The 11,605-nt window shown below is 39.5% G+C and overlaps 1 protein-coding gene across 2 annotated transcripts in view; it reads right to left on the bottom strand.

The window, feature by feature from the left end:
- Positions 1-380: 380 nt before the first annotated feature.
- LOC106934848 (glypican-6-like) overlaps positions 381-11,605 on the bottom strand; it is a 73,841-nt gene continuing 62,616 nt past the window's right edge. For both annotated transcript variants that reach the window (XM_015014992.1, XM_015014993.1), the window contains 3 exons: positions 10,087-10,217; positions 5,311-5,486; positions 381-4,656 (listed from right to left, as the gene is read on the bottom strand). In XM_015014992.1, coding sequence (XP_014870478.1) covers positions 4,433-4,656; positions 5,311-5,486; positions 10,087-10,217 — 531 coding nt within the window. In that variant the 3' untranslated portion in view covers positions 381-4,432. The remainder of the gene's footprint in view (positions 4,657-5,310; positions 5,487-10,086; positions 10,218-11,605) is intronic.

Genomic DNA, 11,605 nt, shown 5'->3' with positions numbered 1-11,605 from the left:
GACCGTCACTGCATCATTTCTGACTAGAATATTCTTGCAGCTTGTCAGGGGTGATAGGAATAAATTTGGTAGCGGAGAACAGCAACAGTTTATTTTATCATTATCAGAGAGGACCAGTTTCCCTAGATACAAGCACTTTGGAAAAACAAGACAAGGCTCCAAGAAATTCTTTTCTCAATTCACTTTTTCTGCTGTGTTTTCAGCAACACCAGCAAAGCCCTGCATTATCCTCACTCATCCACAGCTCTGATGCAATCACAGCTCTAGCAGAAGCTCTAATGGGTGCCTTCAACCTTTGTGTGGCTGCAGATGTTTACTGTGTTTCTGCGCTGTGAAAACACATACCTGCTGAGGCTCAAACAAAACAAGTATCTGACGCCAATCTGCTGACTTTCTGCCTTTGTTATCAAGAAGGGACGCTTTAAGAGAATGTACAGGAAACTTAAGGAAAAAACTTTTTTTTTTTTTTTTGCAGTACCTTGTGAAAATCTTTGCTATTTGAAATAACCTAAATCTTCAGCATCACAACACTCTTTAGTTTGTGCTGTGTCGCTTCAGGGCCTCACTCAACGATACCTACCTCTGCTATTTTTTTTGTTTACAATTTAAAACTAAATTTGTTATTGACTAAATGATATCACCATGTGAACAGTACAGATCAATGTAACTTTGATTCGCCAAGCATAAAGTCATCAATGTAATGGATTCCTGTAAACCTAGTGGTGTTTCTCCCTGCTCTCCCTGCCTTGGTGAACAATGCGAAACTTTAAAAAAGTGATAATAAAATAACACAAAGTTTGCGCATTACCAGCAAAACAGATTAAACAAAACTCAGGCCTTTTCATTAGATCGTTGCTCAAAAAAATAAAAAAAAATTTCCTGTTATAGTCATGTAAAAAAAAAAGTCAGTTTTGAGCATCACAGCGGACTCAACAATCAGCATACTTATAAGACTTTCCGATGGATGTTTCTCATCACTCTGACCAAATAAAAAAAAAAAACTTCTGCCGGTATTTTTTTAATAAAGAATTTCAGATTGGTTGTTGTTACCAATGCCTAACACAGCTAGATGGTGGGAGCTTTTCCCTCATCAAAGTGTAGGGCAATTTCCAGCACCGACTTCTGCATAGAAACTATTTTAGAGTTTGAGAGGTGGGTCAGATGTGTTTATGTGTAAGGTTTTCAGGCACTGGCATTGGAAGGGGCCTTGCCAAGTCACCCTTGTACTGTTCACTGAAATTTCCATGAAATGTTCAGTCAATCAAACTGGGATTCACTGACCCAGTGGAAACTGTACAGGAATAACAAGACCAAAGAGCTGAAGGTGGCCTCCTCCTCTTCCTCATGCTCCAATAACATTGGTGGAGCAGATGTGGGCGCATCTTGTCCCTCATGCATCACGTCTTTTTAGTCCCATTAGATTCCTAGATCTAGAGATCTACTGGTTAGAAAGTGCTTAAGACTACCACTTCTCTCCATCTCTGGAAGCCATAAAGTACTAAAAAGTGTGTGTGATTCACAATCCATTTTATACTCATTCACTGGCTAACCAAAAGCATGGCAGTTTTAAGAAAGTTCAAAGGATATTTAAGAAATACTGCCATGTGTCAATATTTGAGCTTGCAAACAGAAGTAGCCTAAAACTCCAGCATCACAACACTCTTCAGCAGGAAACTACACATAACATTTTAGACGGAAACATAATATGCATCAGAAAAACAGCGATGTGTCCTTCGGGTTTACAAAAGGGGACTGGTAACGTTTATCAAACCTGCCAGTGACAAAGCATGTGACCCACATACACAGGCCCTAGTCCTCTAAATTCAGCTGCCCATCTTTTCGTAATGGCATTACGACTGCTTCCATTTGTAACTTTATTTTCACTTTTATAAATTTCCTTAGAATGATTTTCTTTTGCCATTTTAGCACCAAAGCCGGTTACGTCTTTGAAACAAAGAACTGGTCCATCAACAAACCTAAATTATCCCAACTTTTTGAGTTGTATGCTTGAAATGCAGGAAGGTGTATTTACAAGAACAAATAAAATAGATATGATGATCCAAAATAAAAACTGAGGTGAAGAGCAAACTGTTGACTACATGTGTAAATACCCTGTCCCCTTTTTTTGTTTTTCATCTTTCAGAGAATTGGAAACTTTACTAATTGCCCAATTTTTTTATTTTACTATCAACTGAACCATTTAGATTTATTGGTATTTTACCAGTTTAATTTGGCTGATCTATTTAGTCCCCCCCCAAAAAAAAAGTGCTTCAGTAGCAGTTCAGTAGGAATAGGATTTCCATCTCTCGTAGCACCGATTTACTTCTGGACAGTTTGACATTGAGGAGGGCCTTATGTTAATCACTGCGATGTCTTTCCTCAGGCCTTGGCCTGTTGCATTCTACAATTAAGGTTCACGCATCGGTGCTTTAATCATGCCATGCTGGTTTTGGTGGGAGGGTGCTATTCAGTCACCTTCTCCTAAATAGGTTTTTGCGAGGAGAGAGGTCATAGAGGTCAACTGTTGTGTAGCAGGAGCTTCCTGCGGCGCTTGGGGCCTCGGTTGTGAGTCACTGACGCACACTGAGGACAGATTTCCCTTCTGGTGCTCTGAGTGCAATCAGCTGTGATGCTGGCGTAAACTTTGTGCTCGAAGCCGTTTTTTTCATTCTCATCCTGCATTGCCGTTGTGTGAGGAGAAAACTTGTTTGTCCCATGCACGTCTTCCTATGCTACGGGACAAACATGGCCTCTGCGAGACACTCAGAGGAGCTGTTAATTTGTTACAGTGATGCATTTGGAGAGAGGTCCCTGCCGTGATAAGGGACTTTTGTAATGTGGAAACAGTTTAAGTGTTCGTGACCTGGCTGGTTTTGGATCCTGCAGAAACACACGTGAGCGTGACATTTTTCATCTTTTGTGAGACATTTTCGAACAGTTTTTCCATTGTTAATTTTAGCAGCAGGCCTGCAAAATCTTTCTAAGGCTAACCTTTTCTGTATGACCGGGGGTCTCAGGCGCTGTGTTTCTGGAGTGCAGGTTATTTGCTTTGCACACTAAGCCTCTACAGCCTGTTAAAGGTCAAAGCCTGTAGGAGACAGACTGAAGGGTATGTATAGTAACCCCAGTTCTTTGACTTCTCAGAGCCCTCTAACCTTGGCAGTCCTCTACCTTTGGAGGTGACATTGTACATGCCATGTTAAAGTACATGACCACTTACAAAAAGCTGCAAGGTTCCAGGGTTTGCTGTTGCCAGTCAAACAAAAAACATGCAAATTTCTGCGTTGTGCATAATCATATTGGTGGAATCCAGGGAAATAAATGAAATTTAGGGATTTTTGCCATATATCTATCTGTATGCCTCTTTTCTGTCTTCCGAAGGTGAAAATAAATGTGTTAGTGCATGTTAATGACTCTGGAAAAAAGAGAATAAATCAGGTAGTTTAACAATCTTAGCAGGCATTTGCAGTATAATGGCTTGATATTGTTGCTAAAACATTGTTGTAACGTAAAATGAAATAAAACACATATATTTATAAAGATGTAGCTTTAACCTGTAAGATTACATTAAAGTACAATCCTGTTAACTACATACTGTATCCACTTAAAGAACAATACAATCAGTTTAAATGATCTGAAAATATAAATCTTTTTTTCTCTATATGATGGGTGCCTCTTGCAGCTTAATAAACAAGCCGATAAAATCATCTGTGCAAAGTAGTGCCCTTAGTGCAGCACTTTAGCACTTTCGTAAAGATAATCACATGTGCAACAACAAAGTGGCCTTAAGACCCACCGTTCCCTCAAGCCACAATGATGTGACCAAGGAGGAAACTGAGTGACCTGTTCAGGCTGCATGGCCCTGTGCAAACAAACCTAAAACTATGGAGCCTGGAAACACAAAATAAAATCGGAATAAATAAAGAAAAGCAGAACGAAACAATGTTTTGTCTGTTTACATCACACCCATGCATGCACACAGAAATTTTTTCTGATTTTTGTCTGAGGGAAAGATAACTAATAAGATAAAAACAGTGTTGTCTTCTTTTCACTTCATCACACAAAGGAAAAGAAATAAAGGGTTTCCCTTTATCTGCAAAATCACTGATAGAACCGCCTTAAGATAGTTTTGTTTCCTAAACGAGAAGCATGTTTTTCGAAGCTCACTTTAGAATGATGAGAAAACACCACATTTTCGTTTTTATTTCAGAGATGGTAAAAGCTGGTTCACTGATGGCACCGAGCATTCTTTGGGGGACAAGCAGGATTCAGCGCTGCACTCACTTCCAGCCCTACCACACCACACAGTCAGTCATTCTAGACATGTTTCCGGGAGGTTCTACATGTCCAGTGACGGAACAGCAGTATAACTTGCTGTAAGACATACTGTTACACTTAACAGTAGAAGAGTCAATGATCAGGTCACACTGTATTATCTCCATTGAGTCTGTACTGCCCAGAGTGGGAGTGTGAGGGCAGCCATCACCAGGACGGTGGAGGGTCCACAGGAGAGCGACTGGCCCGCAGCAGCAGCTGCAGCCCGTTCGTCACTTCTGTCGGCTCTAATCACGGGAGCTTCTGTCCCCACAAAAACAAACTCTGTCGTGCAGCCGTCAGAGCAGCCGCTGCCGCTTCCCGAGCTACTGCCCTCGTCACCTGCAGCAAGAAAATCACACTCATTTAAATGTAAACATCACACATGGTGTTGCATGCAGCCTGTGTGACAAGGTCTGGCAGTATAGGTACTCAATTAATATAAGTGATGCTATTAAGACTGAACTCGGTTTCAGAAACACTGGAATGATTTTTCTACAACACATTAGTTCATTTCACAATCTATTTCATTTGAATACTGCAAAAGATAAGAAAATAAGAACATTTATTGTCAGTTTTAGTACAGACACATTTTGGACGGGGCTCAGAGCATTGTTCCCATCTTGTCAGCTCTACCAGATCCACAGATTCAAACATGATTGTTTCTGTCACGACAGCTTTTGAGATGTACATCTTCTTAAACATGGGCCTGTCTGTCTATCGTATGTTGTTCCTCCACACCTAGAGCTATTTATTCTCCTAATAATGTCTGCCTTGCCTCAGAGATGCTCTGAACATCCTCTGCCGTTGGTGACAAGTTCCAACATGAATGACAAATGAGATCTTGTTTCTGTAGTTTGTGTATCTCTGAGAGTGTTTGTGGTGTGTGTCCAAATCAAAACCAACACGCAGGGAGAGAAAGAAATGGAACAGGGCTTTTCGATTTTGTTCCCCAGCTGCATATACAAAACATTATGGAGATATCTGAGGACTTACTGGAGTCCTGGAAGGAGATGTCATTTCCATTGTAGGCATTCTTTAGCTTGTTGGTCATGACTCGTAGAGCCATTATCTGCTGCCGAATCAGTGTGTCCGGTCGGGTGATGTCCAAAATCACTTCTGGATTGTTCACCTGGTTGGTGAGGCCCTCCTTTACCACCTCAGGGAAATATCTGGAACCGAAAAGAAACAAGTATGTTCAATAGCTGCTCAAAGGTTGTTATTAACAAGACTCATGTATTGTAAATGACTGAACATACAGGCTGTAAAAAGACAATTTATTAACTAATGTGACTGAAATTCCTGTTTCAGGTCATCGTCATAATTGTTTCTTTTTGCTTAACGGCAGACTAATGAGCAAGAGAACTTTGAGATAATTTTACCATTATTTAATCGCTTTGTGTTTTAAAGTAGACTTTAGACACTGCTTCATTGTGTGACATCAGAGAAATATTAAAAGAAAGTCAAGCTGTAAAGAAGAGGATTATGGACCTGAACAAGTCCAAATCCTGGGGTAAAATTTCCAGATACCTGAAGGTGAGCTGTTGATCTGGCCACATAATTACACACAGGGACAAACAGCACTGTAATGCCATCATGCTGTGTGGGTGCGTTGCTGCAGCAAAGGCTGGTGTGCATCACAAAACAGATGACATTACATGAAAAGAACATTATGGTGAAATATTGAAACCAGATCTGCCCACATCAGCAAGGTAGATAAAACTTTGGCGCAAATGGGTCTTCCACACGGACAATGAAATTAATCACACTGGAAGAATTTGATACAAAGTGGCTTAAGGACAATAAAGTCAATGTCTTGGAAGGGCCATCAAAAAGCCTGGATTTCTGTCCATTTGAAAATGTGTGAGAAAAGCAGTAAAGGTGTGTGTGTGTGTGTGTGTGTGTCTGCGTGTATTTTCTGAGTTTTAGTTCAGAGTTTTACTAACAGAACTGCTCCCTCTGTACTCTTGATCCTTCACAGCTGCTCCAGTTATTAATCAACCCAAATGCCTGGAGGGGTAGTCTGACTGGATGTTGTTTCCATTTCCCCACACACGCTGTTCAAATCACTGCACTCATCTTTCAGCCTTTATTCTCTGTTTTAGCTAAACAAACACCTTAAGTGTCTTTAGTCGTTCACAGACTTATTTTCGGCTCAAAGGAGGGTACCCTTGTGACAGAACGGCCCAGCAATAATGACAGACTCAGTGGACTTGTAGATGGAAATGGCTTCTGGATTGATTCAGTCTGTACACATAAAGCCAAATATTCAGTTAAGATAGCATGACCGAGAGCTCCAATCATGACATCAAAGCACTGTCACAACACAAGCCCAGTTATCTCAATAAGCAGAAAAATGTCCAAGCACTAATAACATTCAGCTCACAGTCCACTCAAAAGTTTGTTCATACTATATAGCTGCTTTTCAGTCTGGTGTAGGAAAAGCTTACTTTCCTGATCCTCACTCCTCTTTTGGGGACAACGGTAAATCAGGGCTTTGTGTCTCAAATGTCCTTGTTGTTGATTCAGAACGAAACCACCTTTACTTTGGATACATTGTTGGTTTATCAAGTAGGAGGGCATGCGCTGAGGCTTATTTGCCCATCAGGGCATCAAACAGAGGTCTTCTGTTGGTTTTGCTAATGAGTTAAAGGGAGTCTTTAATCTTCCTGTTAGGGGCTGGGATGTAATCAGGTTTTTAATGCTTCTCCACCAGGGCTAAAGCATTGAGGTGGAGAACTCTGAAGAGTTCAGGACTTTAGGAGTGGATCGAGGAAAAAAAAAAAAAAAAAAACTACTATGAACTGGTGACCACAGCCTATCCACAGTCATTAGAGTGTGTATCTATAAACAATTTGGAGAAAAAGACAATTTAGATTTTTTGGCCCAATGAAAGCTCAGCTGCCTCTAATTATCTCTGGTCTCGAGTAGTTAACTGGGGATATTCACAAAGTTTGTATTGCCATTATGTAGTAGCTGCTTTTGGGTGATATGAGCCCCTGGTATATTTATTTTTTTATTTTTTATTATTTTTTATTCTTCAACAAACTCCAACATCAGTTTCTCAGCTTTTAGGTGTGCTTTATTTATATATTCTGAAATGCTTTAAGCCTATAACTTAATTTTCATGCTCTTGTGTGCATTTCCATAGTGAGTTCCAAAATCGAGAAATTTGTATATATCATGTCCACTATCGCTAAATGGATCCTCCTCTGCTGGAGTGTTGGTGCAATTGATGGCCCCACCGCAACAGAGGAGTCCAGACTGCAGTTAATTGGAGTAAAATTAAACAATCAGCACACAATCACATCGTCTCATAGAAGTAAAGTGCACTGACTGTAACTCAAGGTGCATTCAGATGGGGCGTTTAGAGTGGTTGGGTTCCTGCAAAAGCCATGGTTTTAAGCACTAAAGCCACAGCTGAGAATTTTGTCACTGCGACATCACATTATGACTTATATAGAGTCACTCAAACCTCACAGTAAGGTGTAACTGTAAACTTTAAATAAATATCGCCAACACAGACTTCCATATTTACTTGCCTTTTGAGGAGAGCAGAGACACATCAGCTGTATCTGCACTCTTACTCAACTGTTGCTATTTTAAAACCTAAGATTGGTTAATGATACACAATCCTTGGGGGTTGTGTTTAAGTTCCGCCTTGGAACAAAAATGCCATGGAGAGTATTGCATTTCTTAGTTTAAATCTTAAAGTCATTTAAGCCATTGAGTGCAATTTGTGGCATATATTTCTATCACTTTGTGTGATCTAATTCCTACCATATATTATATATATATATATATATATATATATATATATATATATATATATATATATACATACACACACACATGTAACTGCTCTGCTTCCTAGAAAAATAGTCCTGCTGTGGAAATCTTTTCAGGCCTCTTTATAAACCCTAATAGCTCCCTGCGCAGAATAAATACGGCCATTACTCCTCTGTTTAAAATGGTCTTCATCACTCCCAGGGATTCTGTGGACAAACTAAATTGACTTTACTTTGGACCTCTAGACATAACCATGTTCTAGCGGAGAAACGGAACAAGGATGCTCCTGTTTATCAAATAAGCGAGAGAATTCAGCTTTCTTCCCTACAGATAGCTTTAATGACTTGTGATACACAGACTTTCACTGCAACATATGCAGCGAACGTTGTCCTTCCATCCACGATTCACAACTTATGCCTTTTTACTGAAAATAATTCCTATATAGAAACAGTCCTGGATTCTCGGATCCCTTTGGTGCAGCTGTTTGCTTGAGCTGAAACGGTTTTATTTTGTTCCCCATCTCCTCTCCAATCTTTGCCACAAAGTTATTCCCTGGCAGCCATGACACACCAGTGAAAATCCTACTTGTGTCTAGATCTTGTGAAAAAAGGTTTTTATTTCTTTTGTTTTCTGTGAAGCTTTTTTACTTACCTTGCTGCTCTGTCTGTGCCCTAGATACTCTGAAAAAAATTCTCCGTGTGTCTACCTGCCTGTCTGCTCGCAAACAGCTTGAATTGAATCACATCTCACATTCATTGTGTGTTGTCAAATAAGCTCATTTCTTTTCAGCTTTCCACAGCCAGAGGAAAGGTATTAAGAGGTTAATATTCTTTCTGTCCTGTTTTGAGATGCAAAATCAGCAGCATGAAAAGGGCATGGCAGCAGGCCAGAACCTAATTATAAGACAAGTGGCATTATTAGTCGCAATTAAAATGGATCTCTCAACATTCTCCCAATTGTTCGTGTTAGAATCTAAAACGGCTTCATCACCAAAAGAAGCACCTAAACAGTGAATGCACTGAGAAATTTCTTCATGACTGGTTGGTGAGTCTCAAAAACGACTGACTAAAATCCAACAGCGTTAGACCTGTTATATTTATTTACAGAGGAGTAAATCAGAAAAAAGCTTGTGTGTATAACTAGCCTTCATTTGTTTATTTTGGACGCTCTTCACAAAAGGGAACCTTTAACATGTTGTAAGACCACAATACAAAGAGTGATGCACTACAGTTAATATTTCAATAGCTATTCATGCTGCATGAGGGTTGAAGGCTAATCAGCCCATTTGTTGTCATACCCCAACATCTTCACTGGAGTTATGTCCCGACTTTGATTAGGCCGCTTCAAAACCTACAGTTTGTTTTTGACCAACACCATCACCCTAACTAATAATGCTTCTACACTTGCTATTCATGCAGTATATGTGGTAACTCTCCCCCATAATTTCCTATTAAGTTGATCAACTTATTACTTGTACGTATGTAATCATTGATCTGCATTTAGAGAACATGGTAGCTGTTTAATAAATAATCCTTGATATCCAGACTGGTACTTCATTATCAATTTAACAACCAGATTTAGAGCAGTGCTTAAAAATGGCACTGGCACCAGCATATATCTTTTATCGCGCCATCTGGTGATTTTGCTGCTTGGAAAGGACGGAAACGATGGAGTGATTCGTGTTCCTTGCCAGCATCTCCAGTTCACTGTCGGAAAGAGCTACTTTCTGACCAATCAACTGTCAGTCTCAGGGTTACTTTACAAGCTGTTCTGGCGACAAGAGGGTTTTGAAGCTCCACAGTCCCTCGAGTATTAGAGCCTTGGAGATTATGCACAGCACAAGTTCTCCATATCACCGCTAACCATTGTAGTTTCAGAGAAACTTATAATCTTTGAACAGAATGTGGTTATTTTAATCCCTGGCAGGCAAAATGTGATAACAGGAGAGTGGGGTGACTTTAGTTGGAGCTGTCGAGTCCTCACCTGCCCTTTGTGTGGCTGTTCCAGCACTGTTCCTCGTCAGACTCTGTCAGTTTGCCTTCGGCACAGATGTCATCTGGTAATTTGGACCAGAACTTCTTGGACTCCTTTAACTTCTCTTTGATGTCAATCACCTGTCAATGGCCGATACAGTGGAAAGAAAATATATTGATGTTCTATTTCAATTAAAGGATGAGAAATCAAGAGCCTGTACCTAATTTACTTCTGTTAAATAAAATTACAGATTTGACTACAGAAATGCAAATAAATTAGTACGACTAGAGACAAAATATCTTTATTTTGCAGTCATGCACCCAGTTTGTGACCATGCTCAAGCCCTTCTGTTCATTTATTCCATCATCAGAGAAATTCTGATGGACAACAGTTTTTTTTTTTTCTTTTGTTGTTTTTTTCATTTTGTCCACTCCACATTCGGTTTATCTCTGATTCATACAAGACAGATCTGAGGTTTCAAATCTGATACTTGGAAAAAGTGGTCGCCCCCAACTGATTCCATCTGGGCTCAACAAGACGCTTGAGCGGGTGAGCAGTAAACAGGACGGAAAGACAGACAGCACAATTGTCATCCACTGAAACATGTTTGGTTTCTTCTGTGTTCTTTGTTTTCAATCTGAGAAACAGTTAGGGATACAAATAAAAAACTCACATTTTCATACTCATACATTTAAGACATATAGGAAAGGAGGGGGTAAAGATAACAATACAGACAATAAAAATAAGTATTACAATATTCATTTTGGTGTCATTATATTTGGTTAATGCTAGCATGAAAAGAAGCTTGAAAAATGTTAGAGGCTAATTTCTTTGAGACTGAACTGGTATAAAAATGGCTTTAAAGAACATTCATCGTCTGAAAACTAGATCTCAGCCTGAAAAGGATATGCAGAATGACCTTAAGTAAGCAATTGACAGAAGTTGTGGAATATGACTAAGAGGACTTTTTAATAAAGAAGCTAAAGGGTCAAATTTCTTTTCCAAGAAGTATTTTAGTGAGTTTTATCTACTTTTTAAGTTCAACGATTCACATTATTTGTCCAACTCTGCTGAGAATGTTTTGTATAAGTTCACAGAAATTAATACATTTTGCATAGAGTACAACATTAATAATTTTATTTATTCATACTAGAGTCAAGCTTTAGATAATAACAGTTACTAAAAGAAACACCCCTAATCTGAAGGAGCCATATAGACCATATAAAGTGACACAGTATTGCTGTTTGTGAGTTTTGCATAAAAAACAGTCACAAACTGAGCCTGATAATTTAGACAGGTGGCAAATTCATCCAGTGTATATTTTGAAGAGAAAAACCTTTGTAGGAGGGCCTCAACCTTCTACGTCAAATTCTATTGCCTTTGGCTGTGCTGCAATTCTCCCAGTAAATTGTTTTGGACTCAGACCAATTTCAGGTACTGAATTGTTCAAAGCTTGGGTAAAGCACAGACCAAAAAGTATCAAGCCTACATAATTTGCTGCCACACACACACACACACACACACACAC

This window comes from Poecilia latipinna, unplaced genomic scaffold, assembly GCF_001443285.1.
Source record: "Poecilia latipinna isolate Pla-1442-1.1 unplaced genomic scaffold, P_latipinna-1.0 Scaffold1872, whole genome shotgun sequence".
NCBI lineage: Eukaryota > Metazoa > Chordata > Actinopteri > Cyprinodontiformes > Poeciliidae > Poecilia > Poecilia latipinna.
Note: the sequence above shows the minus strand (reverse complement) of the source record. Positions and strands in the feature narration are given on the sequence as shown.